A 17,603-nucleotide genomic window follows, 5' to 3' on the forward strand; every position below is an offset into this window, starting at 1 on the left:
AAAAACGAAGTGATTGTCCTTGAGGACCAATTTAAGAAGCTGTTTGAATTTTTGTTGGTTAAAGTTAGAGTGCAGGGCATTTTTGTTAGGGAATAACTGTTTAATAATTATTTTATGTGTCCCCTCAAGTGGGATGTTAATGAATAAGGAGTGAATATCAAATATGGCTGTAACGAATTGGTCTGCATTAGGACATTTAGATATCTCTTGAGCAAAAGAAAAAGAATCTTTAACAGTGAATTCGTTATTAGTTAGTGAGCTTAATGCAGATACAAGATATTCAGGAAGTTTGTAGGCGTGGGAACCAAGAATAGATTGAATAGATCGATAAGCCATACATAAAACCAGGGAGGGAACCTGTAGGATAAAGATCTGTAAAAGTGGTGTCAGAGATGAGTTTACAATTTTTAAAATATTTTAAAGTCCGTCGAAGTATATGAGAATTTCAGCTAGAAGCGAATATAAACTAACTAATCCACCCGAGTCTTGTATCCGATTACACAGCGAAAATAACAATCATCCCATACTTCTAAAAAACTTTGAAATTCTTGACTTCAGAACCATAGATTACGAACTCTTTATTAATGAAAGCCTTTCCATTTTCAGTTATCACCCAACACTAAATAATAACACCAATTCCTTCCTATTGTCATTAATGTGATTAATCCTCGGTGTTTTTATCTGATATTTATTATTATTTTAAAGATACAGTGTTTATACTTATATTTAAGCCTTTCTCTATAATGGTTTCTCTTAACAATGTTATTTATTAAACATGTGTATGCCGCACGTTTTATCGTACATTCCATTATATTGTTACCGTTTAAATCTGTTCTTTCTAAACTTCCGATTCAATACGATGGTAAAAGTATTGAAACACAGGATATTCAGAGCGTGATATCAGAAAGTATCATTCTCTAGTATAAAAGATAAGAATAGAAAACACCAAAATACCGGCGGTAGTTGTGACTCAGTGTTACAACTGCCAAAGGTATGGACACGTAACGGCAGCTTGTAAAGCTCTCCTCTCGCTGTGTAGGCTGCGGGAGAGAACACTACAACTCAGACTGGCCTAAAACCAGTACAGAACCGTTCTGCTCCAACTGCCAGCATCAACATACTGCAAGCTACAAAGGATGTCCTAAGTATAAGGACATCAAAACACGTATTCTAAACACACAAAATATTGTAAATCAAATAAACAGTACAAAAAGAAGAACACCTCTGGTACCAACACCACAACAAACAGAAAACACGAACATGGACGTACAGCAACAAACTTACACCTACGCATAGGCAACACGCAAACAAAAACACAACCCACAATCAGCATAACACAACAACCACAAGAACAAAACAGCCAAGAACAGACATGAAATCCAATTGTAGAAGCAGTCAAAAAATATTTTATGATTTCATCACACAAGAAGACTGCATCACACTGATTACAAAAATCGCAAAACAAAATCTTTTACCATTAATTCCATATTGTTGCGTCAGCGAGGTCACGCGACTAGTATCACGCCACTTCTTTCTCGAACCTTCGTGAATTGTCGGGAGATTACTAGATTACAAAAATCGCAAAACAAAATCTTTTACCATTAATTCCATATTGTTGCGTCAGCGAGGTCACGCGACTAGTATCACGCCACTTCTTTCTCGAACCTTCGTGAATTGTCGGGAGATTACTAGATTGGGGATAGCTGGTATATATAAGATGGTCACAACGTGACGGGACAGTGTGTAGGTAATGAGTAATTGAACTGCAGTCAGAGAGTGTGTAATTGAGTATTGTCGAGCACGTGAGACGTTCTAGCGTTTGTTATAGAGCAACTGTTGAAATTAAGTGTATCGGTAAAGTTGTATTCGGAAAGAATAAACCAGTTTTATTTAAGAAAGGACTTGTGTCGCTAAAGTTTCGTCGGAACGAATTTTCGGAAAATTAATTAACGAACGGAGGCTTAACAATATATAATACAACAGTTCACGAACTTCGTAACACGCAAAATATTCATAACCTTAGATCCTAAAGATGTGTTCAAATCGGGGACTTGAAAATTCCAAGCCAGGGATATCCCTTGTATTTAGTGGTATTGGAAAGCAAAAAAATATGGACAAACTTGAGGCACCATCCAGAAAGTGACCTGCAATAAGTTGTACTATAGCTATGGTAAGCAAAGTGTGGCGTCTTGTAACAGAGGAGAATTTACGAACACTAAGATCAGTGGCAAAAGCCGTCCACGTACCCGAGGAAACAATACGCGATATAATCAAGAAAGACCATCGTTGAAAAGTGACACGAGTTGCTTCCACGCCATTCAACCGTCGTATATCCCAAGCAGCTGGAGAATGAAACTAGTATTCATATTATTCTATACAAAGACATACTGGTCGAGCTGCTTATGGATTTCTGTGTGGTTGGAGTGTTGAAACGAGCGCTGAAAAACTGTCATACTAGTACATTGGATGGATTATGGAAGGTATGCAGAGAGAGAAGGGTGCACTTTTGTCATGGAAGTCTTGTAATGAAAAGTACGCTGCAGGGCTATTGTCAAGATGCGTTGTTGTCAGGTAGAGCATGAATGGAAATGGTGAAGCTCCAAAAGCGTTTTGATATAATACACTCAACTTTTGTATTTGATTAGAAATGTTTTGTTTTACAGAAATTCTAATTGCTTGAATGACTTAATTTAAGAGTTTGATTGTGAAAACAAAACGAGAAACTCCTTGTATCTCTTAGGAAACCTAAATCAATTATTTAATTGATTCATCAGTTGGAAAACGGAGTTTTATAATAAATATTAAAAACACGGTAATACCAAAAAGAAAAAAAAATAATTAGGGACGTTTAGGAATTTTTTAAGTTCCATCGTCAGCGTTAAAATCTCAAACAAATCTTAGTTCATAATATTCGAACTACAAAAACAACATTAGTTATTGAGCGAGTTTTCGTTTTCAGTCTCTCTCTCTCTCTGCATCGGGATTTAGATGCTGGACACCTGGGAGAGTTAGGTTCTTTTTCGACCTGTACTTCTGTACTATTGCAAATTTGTATTCTTCTTGGTTATTTATGTTTAGTATTTTATGTTGTTGTTGTTTGTTTGGGATGTTTGTGTTTTTCTCCTTCTCAGGGCCATGTCCATGAATTTTATTTAATTACTGTTTTGGTTTAATGCAGACTTATTTTCTTTCTTGTATAGTTGTGTTCTGTGCTTTATGGGAAAACAAATGAACAAATAAGCAAGAACTTTATTTACATTAATGTTTGTGTAAGTCACCCATCTGCTGACAAACTTCTATTCCTGTGATTATTGTTTGATTGTGGAGGTTGAGGGAAACGCTGGAGCTGAACAAGAGAGAGTCAAAAAATTAATAGAACTATGGCAATACTTTACTAATATAGTCAGACAAAACCTTAGCGCGATGTCCCACAAGTCCTCGGGTTAAATACTTCAACCAATAATTTACATACACTTCAAACCAGTTTGTACAGATTTCTGTATTAGCAGTTTAAATGAGCTTCCTTCCTAAACGTCTACACAGACACGTGTACATGTAGTGTTGAAACTGAAGAACCAAGGTTCCAGTAAGGTACCCGAATAAAAATATATTTCGTACTAGTTATAGAATGGTGAAATTGATAAGTATTTCAGCTACAACACTCATTTCTTGCCCAAAAAGAGTCCTGTCGGAAGAGCCACTAATAATTGAAATCTACTGTTAACGTTCTAGCAGTTTAAAATACCGTTTCAATCGGTATTTGAAAAACAATAACAAAATTTGAAGAAAAGTCTATTTCAAATTATAACGTAACTCATTTGAAGCAAGATATTCAATTATAAAAATTGCATTAATTATTTGCATCATATTGTAAGTTTAAGACTGAGGCACTAGGATTTGTTTGTTCGATAACACTATGACTTGTTAAAAAAAGTATATTATTGTATTCGAAAAATTCAACTAATGCACGAGAATGCAAAAACCTCAATATCATAGCAGAAGCAAAAAATTAATTAAAAAAGCCAACATTCACGAGCGAATGCCACACGGCCAATTTTGATACCAAAAAAGTTGTGAAAAACAGAGAAAAACCGAAAACCGTCTGTATCACCGCTTGAGATCTGCAAGAAGGTATCTTTGTACCAAATCTCATGTAAATTGGTTGACATCATACACATGAATAGTTTTCACGAAAATCACAAATTGTGCTTTCCTCACTGAAAAATTGAGCAAACGCCAAAAATCCCCAAATTGTCTATATCTCTGTTTGGGACCTACAAATAGTATCATTTTTCCAAATTGTAAATTGGTCGAAACAAGGCTAAGTAATTGACCAAAACCCCTAACATTTAACATTTTCACCCCCTTAAAATGAACAAAAATGGGTATATCTCATATTTTTGTATATATATGTATGGGACCTTTAAAAAATATCTTTGGACCAAGTCCTATGTAATTTGACCAAAATATGGCGGAGAATTATCAAAATATCCTAAAATTATGCTTTTTGCGGCATTTGATCCCCCTACAATTACTAAAAATGGGCAAGTCCATCATTTTTACTTTGTACCACATCTCATGTAAATTGGTCAAAATATGGCCAAGTAATTGACCAAAAACCTCAAAATTATGCTCTTTTGTGAGCTTTGACCCCCCTACTCAAAATGGACAAATTCAATTTTTCATGTCAATGTGTAGGACGGATAAAAATATATATTTGTGCCAATTTTCATCTTGATTGCTGTAAGTATGACCGCACAGGAGCCCCCCCCCCAAAAAAAAAGGGTTGTTTGATCTTTAAACCAATAAAAGAAAAAGGCATTTGGGCGTATTGGACCAAGGTATAACCCTACCAACTTTTAAGTTAATCCGCCAAGAAATGAAGGAATGTCGGTCGATTGAAAAGCGTTTGGAAAAAGAAATAAGCAAGAAGAAGAAGAAACAACAGAAAAACAGTATGTCTCTCTGGAGAAACATATTTGTTAACAAAATAAAATTACTTAGGGTCATATAGGACCCACCATAGTAGTTAATGGTTAAATGAAAATACAATAAATTATAATTAAAATAAACTTATAAAACTCTTTAGGTCAAAACAACATTGATCTCAAAACTTGACCAAAATATTTTTAAAACCTCCTGATTTTAGTAACAAATTGATCCTAAAACCTAACCAAAATGTTTTGAAAAACCTCTTTTTTTATATTTGTTAAAAAATCTATTATGTTCTCTAATTTAAATGAAGCGAAAAAAAATCAAAACAATTTAATACTTTTAAGAATCGTATTGTTGTTGTTTTAGTGCAAAGCTACACAATGAGCTATCTGAGCTCTGTTCAAACGATTTTAAACATACAAGTCATGTGACAACTACATCGATATAAAGTCGCGTTGGAATGGCATATATCAGAACTTTATATATATATATTGATATTGTCTTGGGTTTGTTGGTAGCGCGATTCGACCGAAAATTGATCGCCTTTGGGAAGGGTATTTAATAGCCTTTTTCAATTTGCTGTCCGAGTTCGATTTATTCATAAAAGTCCCATACATGCCTTTTGAGGATACCTTAGACTTTTCTGTCGGACATCACTGTACCTGAATACCACGTGTGATGATATGTCCAGGATTTAAAGCGTAAACATAATTTAAAATTTCTACTTTGGATTATTTAATTATTCTAAGATCATAACAGCGGAGTTTCAATCGTCATTAAGTTAAAAGACAAAATGCATGTGACAAGCATACATCTCATAAATCTAATAATTTGTAAACAGATATCTAGAAGTAGTAAAACTTTTGCAGTAATGTTCTGTAGATATTTGTACATCTGAAATTTTATAAAATTGGTTAAAACTTAAGGTTTTCCTTCACCTTTATACATTTATTAAAAGGATGTTCCATAAGTGTTACTCGAGTCTACTGAATAAAATGTTCTAAAAATGATAATTCGTTTTAAAAACCGAGACATCGAAGATTTAGTAACAGGTATAAATTACAAAATTTTAAATTCTTAAAAAGTTGCTTTTTAAACATGAAATTCAGGTATTGCATGAAATTATACGATCAAAGCGTTAAATTTTTGGTACAAAGTCACTTTCCATCATATCTAAGTAAATAATCTTTTTTTGATTTTGGCTTTACAATGAAATATTTCTATGTAATTTGTTTTTGTAGAACAAATCCACATTGGGCTATCTGCTGTGACAACTGCGGAGAATCGGATCCCGGATTTTAGCATCTTAAGTCGACTTACCGCTGTCCCACCGGGGGGGAATTTTTTATGTAAATATTCAATTTTATCGTAATTTTAAGCTATGATAAAGGTAGAACTATAACAAGTAGACTCCAATATACAATGTTACCTGCTTCAGCTACATATATATATACTTTGTTCTTAGAATGAAATGCCAACTCATTTTAAATAATCCTCCACCTACTTTTTTTTTTTTAAGAAACACGAATTAAAATATGCCCATATAAACTGTATTGAGGTTTAATTCACATAAATTACCATAGATGGCAATCAGCTCGAAATTTTCAAGTTGTCAACAACGGCCGTTTTGGGTCAGTGAGTGTTTTTACGTATGAAGCGTTATACAAATCTATCTAGTAAAATTATAGTAATAAATAACTTATTAGGTTATATTTCAACATAGTTTTGTATGTACTCAGTATTACATATTTTGATCAATATCAAGCAATACTATCCATTAGTTTTTGAACAATGTTTTGAAAGAAACGAAATGATATTCTTGAAATTATTGTCTGTTGGAAGTACGTACACATACATGTAGATTAATGAAGTTTTTGAAAAAGCAAATTTTAATATTACTGTTTGTTAAATATAACTAAAGAAAAAACGCTGTTATATATATAAATAAAACAAAAAACGATTTTATTTTAGAGGTGAGAAAGTTTGCTAATAGGTCAGTAAAAATACTAAAATATTTATTTTCCATGTTTAAGTTTTATTTTTGTACAAAGGCCATATTTTCAGCAACCTTATTGCGTTAATGACAAAAAGAGAGAGAGTTATTATATTCTTCTAGCGATTTTGTGAACGTTTCTCTGATCCGAGAGTGGGCAAAATATTTATGTTGAGTTATAGGCACTTCAATCGTTCAAAAACTTTCCGTAAAGGGCAATTTATTGCCATGATATAGTTTTATATTGACTCATGTTTTCAACGATACTACCTCTAGGTGAACAAATCCCAAGTGCTAAATCCGACAGCAAAGTTTGATAACCTCAAATCTTATTTCGTCACGAAAGAGCATTGCGTATAAACAGAATCTACGCCAATTTTCAATATGATTCTGAAGTTAAATGTCTTTTGTAGTTATTCTTTTAACTTATTCCCCGGTTAATCAGCAATCAGCAGTAAGATTGGTGGCTTATAACTTCTGGGTTCGGTCCTGCGGCGTACACAGCGCAGATACGCAATAACTAAAATGTTTCAAAATTATTTATTTTTCTGAAAGCTACAATACAATATGCTACTTTGTAGAAACTAATAGATAGCTTTAGAACTTACATATATTACATAATTGAAACATCATTTTTGTCAGACGATTATAACACATTCTTTACATTTTTTAAATTCATCTTTTCCCTAACAGCTGTAAAAAACGTGAAAATAATATTTCCTTGTTGTAAAAAAACTAGTATTTTAAAAAATATACCAATATCTTTAAGAATGAGTAAGAAATATATATATATATATATATATATAATCAAGACAACATTGAATTTAATCGAAAATAGATTATTATTACTAAACCAAATATTGTTTAATTTTAAAATGGTAGATGGCAACACAGAAGCTACTGGGATCGTTTTTACTATTGAATACACCAATGAAAATCAATTTTCTGGTGACGTCACACCTCATCCTCTCCAACCTTTTCCTTTTGACGTTTCAGGCAGTCGCGCCTTTGTTTGCAGGGTATTATTTGTGAATTGAGTAAGGGAGATTATTCTTATGCATTTAATCAGCCATTTGTTCTGGCTGTTCAGAAGAAGATATCTTACAATGCATAGATTGATGTTTTAAAGCTTAAATTGAAATTAAAATGAGTTTGGCGACTTTTTTTGTGTTACGATTATAGCGGTAAGCTTACTTGAAAGATGCATCTGTCATAGGCTGAGATTTTTGGTGGGCGCCATATTGTTTTAACAACAGGACGAGGAATAACTCTTGAAAACTTTGTGTTCTTGCCTTAATGGGATTATTTATCTTTATCTGTTTATAATGCTAAAACCACAGGATATTTACGAAGGATTACATATCTTTGTAGGAATTATATGTCCATTTTAAACTGTGGGCATCTTATTTTTTGAAAAGGTGAAGGTGAATCATCGTTTCTTTTGCTATACTGACTCCTAATTACAGTTTACACGTTTTATTTTTCCTTACAACAAAGGCATCGTGTAATTGGAAAATTTTTAACTTGCTTTTTTGTACATTTAAAACAATTTTACTAATTTCCTAGAATCTTTTTGTAATAATATGTATAGTTTTACCCTATAAAATTATAGTTATCTCTCTTAATTTTATAATCTTTTGTTAAGTCTGTAAAAATTATATTTAGTGGTTAACTTTGAAAGATCTTGTTAAAAACTGAAACTTTTAGAATTGAAAATTTAATATTTTAATGACATAAAAGGTGAGGATTGGTATTAACTTCCCATCTATTGTTTTGACGACAAATATGTGTAGTATTTGTATTATGAGTCTTCAATAAAGTACGTTAATTTGTAACTTGTGTAATACAGGATTACATACTGGGAAAACTGTTTCAAGGGCCAATATGAATCTGATATTTTAAGTTTAATATTATGACATAATTTATGTTGTGTTTGGAAACAAAAACATTTAGCTGAAGTGAAATAAAAGTTATGTTGCAAGTTCCAACTTGTTTTTTATATATGTAATGTTAATATTATGCATCAAGTAGTAATATATAACTAAAAAATGTTAAACGTTATTAGCTCACATGGCTATCACCAATGAACCCCAGTAAACCTAACTTAGGTCCATTTTAAAGTGCTTGAAAAGGTGAATAATAAAGATAACACTAAACAGTCTAGTTTTTAACTCATCTTACATATTTTGTTGATAATTTTTTATTGAACTGTTAAATATAATTTTAATTAAACTATATCAAATTTCAAAACAGTTATGATAAATACAAAAAAGTATCAATAAAAAAAAGTCCAGCATGTGGAATCTGTACTCACGACCGGAACTTCATGGAAAGAACCCACTACCTCGTTATTTGTTGTTGCCATAGGATGTGGCTCGTAGAGTTGCGCTCGTACTTTACCGCACAGCACGAGAGGTAGCTGCCAGTATGACGTCATTTAAACGGTGGAGATCGTACGTGTGTGCCGTTCGCGAGCAAAACACATCGTGCATGATTTTGTCAGATGGGCTGTGCGAGAGAAAAGACCTGATGTGGACCCTTGTGCAAGATGGTTAGAGAGACTAGACACCTCTGGATTGGAAATTTACCGGATAATATTCGGGAAGAGAGGATATTGGAGCATTTTAAACGGTACGTGAGTGTGTGCCGTCAAATTTTGACGGACTGTGTGTGCTTCATTTACGGGCTTGTGTTCTCGTGGCCAAACGGCTGCGTCCGTATGTCATGCTGATAAATAGGAATATTTTAAAAGCAAAAGAAAAAAAAAGAAGTGTGGTGGATCATTATTATTATCGTTTTTATTCCAAAATGGCTTAATGTTATCAAGGAGTTTGGGTTTCACATGTGGCAATGAAAAGATCTCACGAAGAATGTTTTTCGATTTCTCAGTCATATGGATTCCGCTTGGGCAACTGTATCTGAATCCTCATTTATATAACCACACAAGAGAAGCGTGGGCTTGGAACAAGCAGTCGTAATCTGTGGTGGGATCTGTATTGGATTACTGTTTTGTTGGATATTTATTGCTTAATATATTTACAAGTTTGGGTTTGTCGTTTTCAATGATTTGTTTATTTTACAGTTTTGCGTTTTATTTTATTAAAAGAAAATTAAACATTTATAAGCTATACCCTTATATTTATCATCCATACGTAGAACCATTTTCTAAAATGGTTCTAAATCACGTAAGAAGATAATGATTCATTTTTGTGTTCACCTACACTTCATTTTGATTTTTTCATCTCGTTAATTAACAGCAATTAAACTGATAATTTAGAAGACAACTTTTAAGCATTTGGTTTTAACATAAGGTCAAGAACGAACTGTATGTTTATAATGGTTAAGGTTTCATTGATTTTAGCATTGTATAAAGTGCACACGCGTGTCAACCTTACGGATTTTCCTTACTTCTTGGATTAAGAGAAAACTAAAATAGTGAAACTCTATATTTGATTGCTATTTCTGGCACAAGTTGTTTTTTTTTGTTTTTGTTTTAAATTGGTGTTTTATGGCGTTATGAAGAGGATCAACCAAAACGTCAGTAGTGGTAAGTTCTTAAAGCAGCAGTTTTTTTCATACCAATGTCAACAAAAACAAAACGCACGTGCTGCATTGTGAAATTTTTGTAGAGCAGTTTCAATCAAAGAAGATTTTACTAAATTTTTAGTTTAAATGATGAAAACTTAACATTTAGACCGAAACGTCGGTCACTCCAACAAATTCCACACAGATGCAGTCCATGAAAAACTCAATAACGAAACTATTAGGAAACTCGAAAAATGGTGTGTAGGTGATGATAGATTTTTACCTTGCTTCGGTTTGTCACCGATTCGCGATAATGTATAGCCGTTTACCAAACAAACGTAATAAATATTTATTCTTTTAACAATTACAAGTCTCAAATATGGGTTTAAACAGTTATGTTGAAGACATAATAGTATGTGACGGAATGTTAATGTATTCATCAATTTGAGCAATTTTTCAAAAAAGTGATTTAAATATATATATATCACAATTAAAGAACCCCTAGTGCTGCCGAGATATAAGACGTTTCCTTTTCACGGCTTCAAAGCTAGAAAAAAATAAAAGCTCTGTCTTATGAAAGTTTTGAACTTATCGGGGCTCTTAAATTCAATTAGTCATTCTTTTCTGACTGACTGTTTTCCAAATATTGTGGTTGAAAGAATCGCGATATTGTCTACGATAAAAAAAAAAGTCCTATCGTTTCATTTTATTTCAACTAAATAGCTTTAACTTCGTTTAACAATATTCAATTACACGAACATACTGTAGATCACATCGCAGTTTAAAGACGTAAATTTAATATATTATGAAACAGTACAGTCACATGAATATTCTTAAAACGTTGACGTTACTTCCCGATCCGCTTGGCCAGGAGTGGTTATTGTACTACGATTGTGAATCTGGACATTCATGGTTTGCGAACCATTGCCGCAAAAATACGCTCCGCACATTGGGGCCATGGGTGGGTACAGTATAAGAAATCTTAGTATTCGGTTAGACAAAAGTTGGAAATAGTTGACTAAGTGCCAAAAATCAATTTTACACATTTTAAATGTCTTCGTTAAACTTACTACTTAGTTATGTTTAAGAAAAGGTAATTAGCAAGTAAGACTGTTATAGTGCCAAGTGCAGTTAAAGATTGCACCATCGGAGTGGTTTAACAGGCTTTATTTGTTACAAGACAATGTTAACAAGGGCTGTATGAAGTTTTGTTAATACTGATGTTAAGTTTCCCCAAAATTAAAACCTACGATAGTACTTAAAACACCAGCGTTTGTGTTCCGTAAATAAAGTGTACAGTATTCATTCTGTAACCTTACTTTCCTTAACTGTATTGGTTAGAAAGTTTAATATATGTTTATTATTGTTATTATAGATATTATTTTGTATTATCAACTTAGTATGTGGGTTTAGGAATAACTTAAATTTCCTAAAGTGGTCGAACTTCGTGAGATATTATTGGGGTATCCATAGGAAAAACGCTAACAGCAAGGTTAGCTAACTGATGAAACAATGTATTCTAGTCTTTAAAAGAAAGAACGAAGGAATAATATTTAATTAGCTCTACTCATTACCGGGTTGAGTTTTAGTTTTGATCTATGCTTTGATCAGAAGGTAATAGCAGAATTTGTTATAGGTTAACAGCAACTTTTGAATATTCAGTTTCGTTCGTACACTTAATTGCATATTTATTTTGAATTTACGTAGAGTTTGTAGGACTGTATTTCGGCTTGGCTCTAGATTCGTGATTTCTTTTTCTATATAAATTCCCCACTGTTCTGACAAAGTGTATGCATTATTTGACAATACCTATGTTCATACAACATTTACTTTTATACGAAAGGTATGTGAAGATAGATCTAGCAGGTGAGTTTAAAAATCTGCTTTTGCAATAGCCTGGTATAAACTCGCTGAATGAATGGGTGGGTCTCGGCGAAGAATTTGATACAGTGAAATTACCGATTCGATAACCTTCGGAATTGCTCTGGGGAACTCTTGTGGTTTAAACAATAATGAATAATTTCAATGAGTAATTTATTCGTAAATTTATAATCTTATCATCAAAATTACTTTTATAAATATCGAATTGCTATTGGATTTTTTAGGGGTAAGAGTTAATAGTTTTTCAAAGATCTTAGTACGAAGTAAACACATACACAGTGCTTTTCCGTGTTTTAGAAAAAAAAAAGTTGTGTCAAAATACACCATAGTTAGTTGTATTCTGTAATTTATATATATGTCTTTGGTCACTTTGATAAATTTTATCATCTTGTAATAACAAGTTTCATCTCGAAAAACCTAGACTCAGATTTATTAAAACTTGTTTAAATAACTATGAATCGAGAAACAAAAGAGTATTATAGGCTGTAAAAAAATTCCATTAATTAGCTTTGAATTTTGTACTGTTTTTACTACAATCATAAGGCGATGTGTGTATCAGTTAAAAAAAAAAACGTATATCATTGGTTATATCATTTTCGTAATTTCATGTATACCGTAATAAAACAACTGATGCTGCGTTATTTAATAAATTTAATTACTTTCTTGAACATTCGTATGAAAAATCTAAAGCAAATACGTAGCGGATCAGCTACCATGAAACGTAATGTTTACGTATAGCCTAAAAAAGTACTCCAGCCCAAACCATGCAGTGGACTAATTTCGCTTTGTGTGGCCATTCCATCTTCTTTTTCGTGTGTCATGTCTCGTCCCCCTTGTGTGTATGTGCATTTTTCATTGTGTTTGACCTCGAACTGTTTGATATTTGTATTTCAAAAATAATTACCCATTTACAATGTTCGAATTAATCGATGGTAATGCAATACTTACCCCTTTTACGTTAGTGAACTTTTTACCACACGTTAACTCAGCGAGAGAAGCACATTAAACGTTAGTTTTTTAACCCGCGACCTTTCTAGTTTCACTTCCGTAGAGAATTATAAGCGAAGATAAAGAAACATTGGATATGTAATTGCACTCTTTCGTCCAAAACTTCAACCCCATTAAAGAACGTTGAGGATTTTTCTAAGGGTACGAAACAGTACAAGTTTAGCCACAAAACTGTTACATGTAATGAACATATATATACATATATGTTATTTAATGTGAAACACTCTTAAATTGTATTGGGAATTTATTGTATCGGAATTTTAAAAATACATTGACATAACGAATGAAAGTAATAATTCGGTGATTTGTTTTAAGAGATGAACTATGATTGACAAAAAAAGAAACTTAAGAAATACTCTGGGCACACAATTGTTGTATTGAAACGTTTTATTAAATACAGTTTTTTACAATAGAAAGTTTGCCTTCCCTTAATGTTGTTTACGGTAATTTGACCAATGGCAAAAACGATAACAATATTAGCTTACTTTTTTTTCTAAATGTTATACTTTTTTTTAAATTTAGGAATTTGTGGACGATATTTAGACGGTAAATTCACAATTACCCAGCAGAGAATTGTATTTAATGTAAGAAGAAAAAAAAAAGGTAGTTGGAAAATCAGAGTAATTTTAATTAATTGGAACTGAATTTTGTAACTGTTAAAGCGTTAAGTTGTAAAATATACTACACTTCAGAATAACTGAGGGTGTAATAATTGTATTACTGCAGTAACGTTAAAATATATCTAGTAGCATATTATGTCGTAAGGTTTTAACACCTCACAGTTTTTAATCAAAACTAGCATTTCATTTCATTACATCGTCTCACGAGGAAGCCTGATAAGTTTTAGGGTTGTTTTTTTTTTATTGACATTTGGAAGTTTGAATATATTATGTGTATTGGTAGTCTAGGTAAGACAATTACATCATAACATTGGATAGGGGTATGACATAAAGACTGAACTATAAGCATGTAAACAAATATTTTTTGTACGATTTAATTTTCTAACAATTCAGAATCACACAAGTGACATAGAAACAGTAGCAAAAACAGCCTTACATCTGGCAAAGTAACTTTCTTTAAATCAGAAGAAGAATACACTTAAAAACAAGAACCATCTTTGAAATATACTAGGCAAATCCGAAGTGCTTGCGTATGGTTATTTCTGTTTTCTTTTCACTAGTAATAACTAACTTTGAACTCAAGAACATGATTACGTGTTACTACTTGTAAAGGCTAGTACAGTTGTTTCAAATGCAAAATATATGTGAAAACGTAGAACATATGAATTGTATGTATCGTAGTACCAAACTGGGTGTTAAGGAAATGTAATCTAGATTCTAGAACATTTCATATTTCCATATAAAATTTCATAAATAGTTTTTTTTTCTTTCTTGAAACGAGTAAAATAGCGTATTTCGTGTTTTTGAATGCTTGTAAAGTGTATCGTTTCGATTATTAATACCGTTATAGCCAAAGTTATGTTTCATTAATTACTGAAGTTAGCAACTAGAAGCGAGACAGAGGTATGTGCGCGTTTCGGGTTACTGGTTACATGGTAAGTTTCCAATTACGTTTTTTTTTTAAAAAAAACAAACTAGTTATTGGTTATTTATGTATCACGTCTCTCAAATGAAAATCAACTCACCGTTAAAAAGATTAATGAAATATTGTATGGTAGAGGCAAGGAATCGATTATATTAAAATAAAGTAGTGTATGGTAGAGGCAAGGAATCGAATTATACACTACTTCATTTTAATATAAGGATACAATATTATCACATTTCTTTGTGTGGAGCAAGGAAATATGGTATAATAAAGTAGTATATAGTGAACAAACTACTACGTCTTTCATGTTCCAGTTAGCCTGATGAGCTCTTGTATTGGGCGAAAGGCCTTTTCGGCAGACGTAGTGAGGTTGTTATATTATAGCATGTTTTTCTTTGCTTTCATTCATGAGTTCTCTAAATTATATTATGTTGATTTATAATAATTCGTTACACTATAATATAAATTCTACAAAGTTAATTTATATTGCAATTGAAAGAAAGCTCTACCCAATTTTTTTGTCTTTCTCAATAAGTCCGCATAATTAGTGTTTGTGAGAAGGAAAAAGAACCAACAGTGAAACTATTGCACACATTATATATACGTACACATAAAGTTTCTGGACCGCTAAACAGAGAAAGTGAAAGATACTTGAACAATTATACAAAGGATCAAGTCTTCCTGTTTTTGAAAGTCTTCCTTTTGAAAACTTACATTTTTATTTTATTATTATTATTATTTTTATGCAGCATAAATGACACATTTCTTGAAATATCAATTGTGCTTCTTCAGTAAAACATGATTTACAAATCGTTACTGGATATTTCATCCTGGGTCAGGCATGACCTAGCGATTAACGTGCCCTGCCTGTGAATCCGATAGTTTATGGTTCGAGTCCTATTGGCACAAAAATGTACTTATATGTCCTGCCAGGCAATATATCTAATTCAGTTTTTTATGTATTTATTTTTACGTGTAGCTATTAAGACATTTGTTGCCTAAGTTATCATAAATATTTCTAAATATATCGTAAAGTCTCAAATTTAAAAACTCCCAAAAATCTATCAAATGGTATTTTTCTTCTCATGCAGCTTTATTCTCTAGTGTTTGTGCGATCATCAAGCATTTCCCAAAGTGTGGGGCGACCCCCCAGGGTGGCGCAAATGATCTCTTGGGAGGGGGAGGCAAACGATTAGGGTAGAGTCAATAGTAAAATAATGCAAAATTAAGCGTGTTAATATATTTTTATTAATGAAAATAGTAAGCAATTACTACAACACATATAGCATTTTAATGTATATCCATATATATTAGGTTAACTCTTTAATTCATTTAAAGAAAGAGGGGCGCAAGAAGCCACACTTATTAAAGGGGAGTGTGAATGACAAAAGTGTGGGAAATACTGGTGTAAGTTATAACATAGAAAATGTTAAGTTTTACGTTGCCTGTTCTGTTTTAATTTTCAGCTAACAAAAAAAGAAATTATTTCTCTTATGAATAATAAGGAATATATATATATATGTAGTGTCAGGGTTTTTATGTATGTGTGAGCCAAATTCTTTACTGTGGGTGTCTGTGAGTTGGCGATAAATTTCAACAATAGTGCACACAGTCCACTTGGTTTAAAATAAGATATTAAAACAAGTTAAACATACAAAATGTTCATTACACAGTTAATGACTAAAGTTGTATCCAGAACTTTAAATAATCGTCTCTTTTCGTCAACGTCCATACAGGTTGGTTCAATTACTTTAGAACACAAATGACAAGACAAATTATTTATTCTCTACTCTGTTATTACAATACAACCTATGATAAATTCACTTTAGAAATCGCCACTATATGCCATTTATGGCTATGCTCACAATCACTCAGTCTAGATTTATCTATCTCTTTAAATAACTAACTTTTGGACGCGTATTTATAACCCCACAGAGGCCCAGAACGTTTTATACACCACGAGATATTATGATGCAATAATACTCAATTAAAACAATTAGAAGAACTTAGAAGGTTCCAGTAACATGACACATTAATATAGCAATCACCAATTCATAACTAGTAAATTACACAACGTATATTCGTGAACAGTTACGTAAACAAACTTGCGATAAACCATCGCTTTCAAAAACAACTAAATTCAACAATCGCGCCACGTAAACTATCTAAATCATAACACTCGCATTAAACTTAGACAGTCGTGTATATTTAACATGTTTACTTATTTTACTGTGAAAGCTATTTGCCTACAGCTAACTTATATGTTTTGTAATGGTTTATAGTACGTTTTAAGAATAACTTTTTTTGTAATGATTTGGTCTTTTTCTGTATTAAAAACGTGGTTTTTGTAATAGGTTAAATACTTTTTTTTAACAGCTGCAAATGTGTATAGTTTTTTAATGAACAAATAGACAAACAGTGAATATCAAACATTAGTTTCCGGTTTTCCTTGCTATCTATTGTTAGTCACCGTTGAGCCTTCCGGGTGTTCCGGAACAAAAGACCGTACACCTGAACCAAACTAAGGGTTGAACCAGTTTATTTTTCTGCTTGGATAGAGAAAGAAATAATGTTTGTAAATATGGTATTCGTAAGAGACCTCCCCCGATAAACCCGGAAATATATAACATTAGTTACAGAATACTGAAAAATAATATATTTAGAACTGCTCTAAAACTCCAAATAAATTGACAGTATGGAAATTCTAGTGAATTTT

At 32.2% G+C, this 17,603-nt stretch overlaps 1 protein-coding gene and 1 long non-coding RNA gene across 3 annotated transcripts in view; one reads left to right on the top strand and one right to left on the bottom strand.

The window, feature by feature from the left end:
* LOC111086963 overlaps positions 1-9,067 on the bottom strand; it is a 19,552-nt gene extending 10,485 nt beyond the window's left edge. Inside the window, exon 1 of the long non-coding RNA XR_002611671.1 lies at positions 8,986-9,067. This is a non-coding gene — a long non-coding RNA (uncharacterized LOC111086963). The remainder of the gene's footprint in view (positions 1-8,985) is intronic.
* Positions 9,068-9,338: 271 nt separating this feature from the next.
* The window catches only part of LOC106464201 (protein split ends-like), a 125,883-nt gene continuing 117,618 nt past the window's right edge, over positions 9,339-17,603 (top strand). For both annotated transcript variants that reach the window (XM_013924329.2, XM_022391902.1), the window contains exon 1: positions 9,339-9,559. In XM_013924329.2, coding sequence (XP_013779783.1) covers positions 9,477-9,559 — 83 coding nt within the window. In that variant the 5' untranslated portion in view covers positions 9,339-9,476. The remainder of the gene's footprint in view (positions 9,560-17,603) is intronic.

Source organism: Limulus polyphemus, unplaced genomic scaffold (assembly GCF_000517525.1).
Source record: "Limulus polyphemus unplaced genomic scaffold, Limulus_polyphemus-2.1.2 Scaffold1586, whole genome shotgun sequence".
NCBI lineage: Eukaryota > Metazoa > Arthropoda > Merostomata > Xiphosura > Limulidae > Limulus > Limulus polyphemus.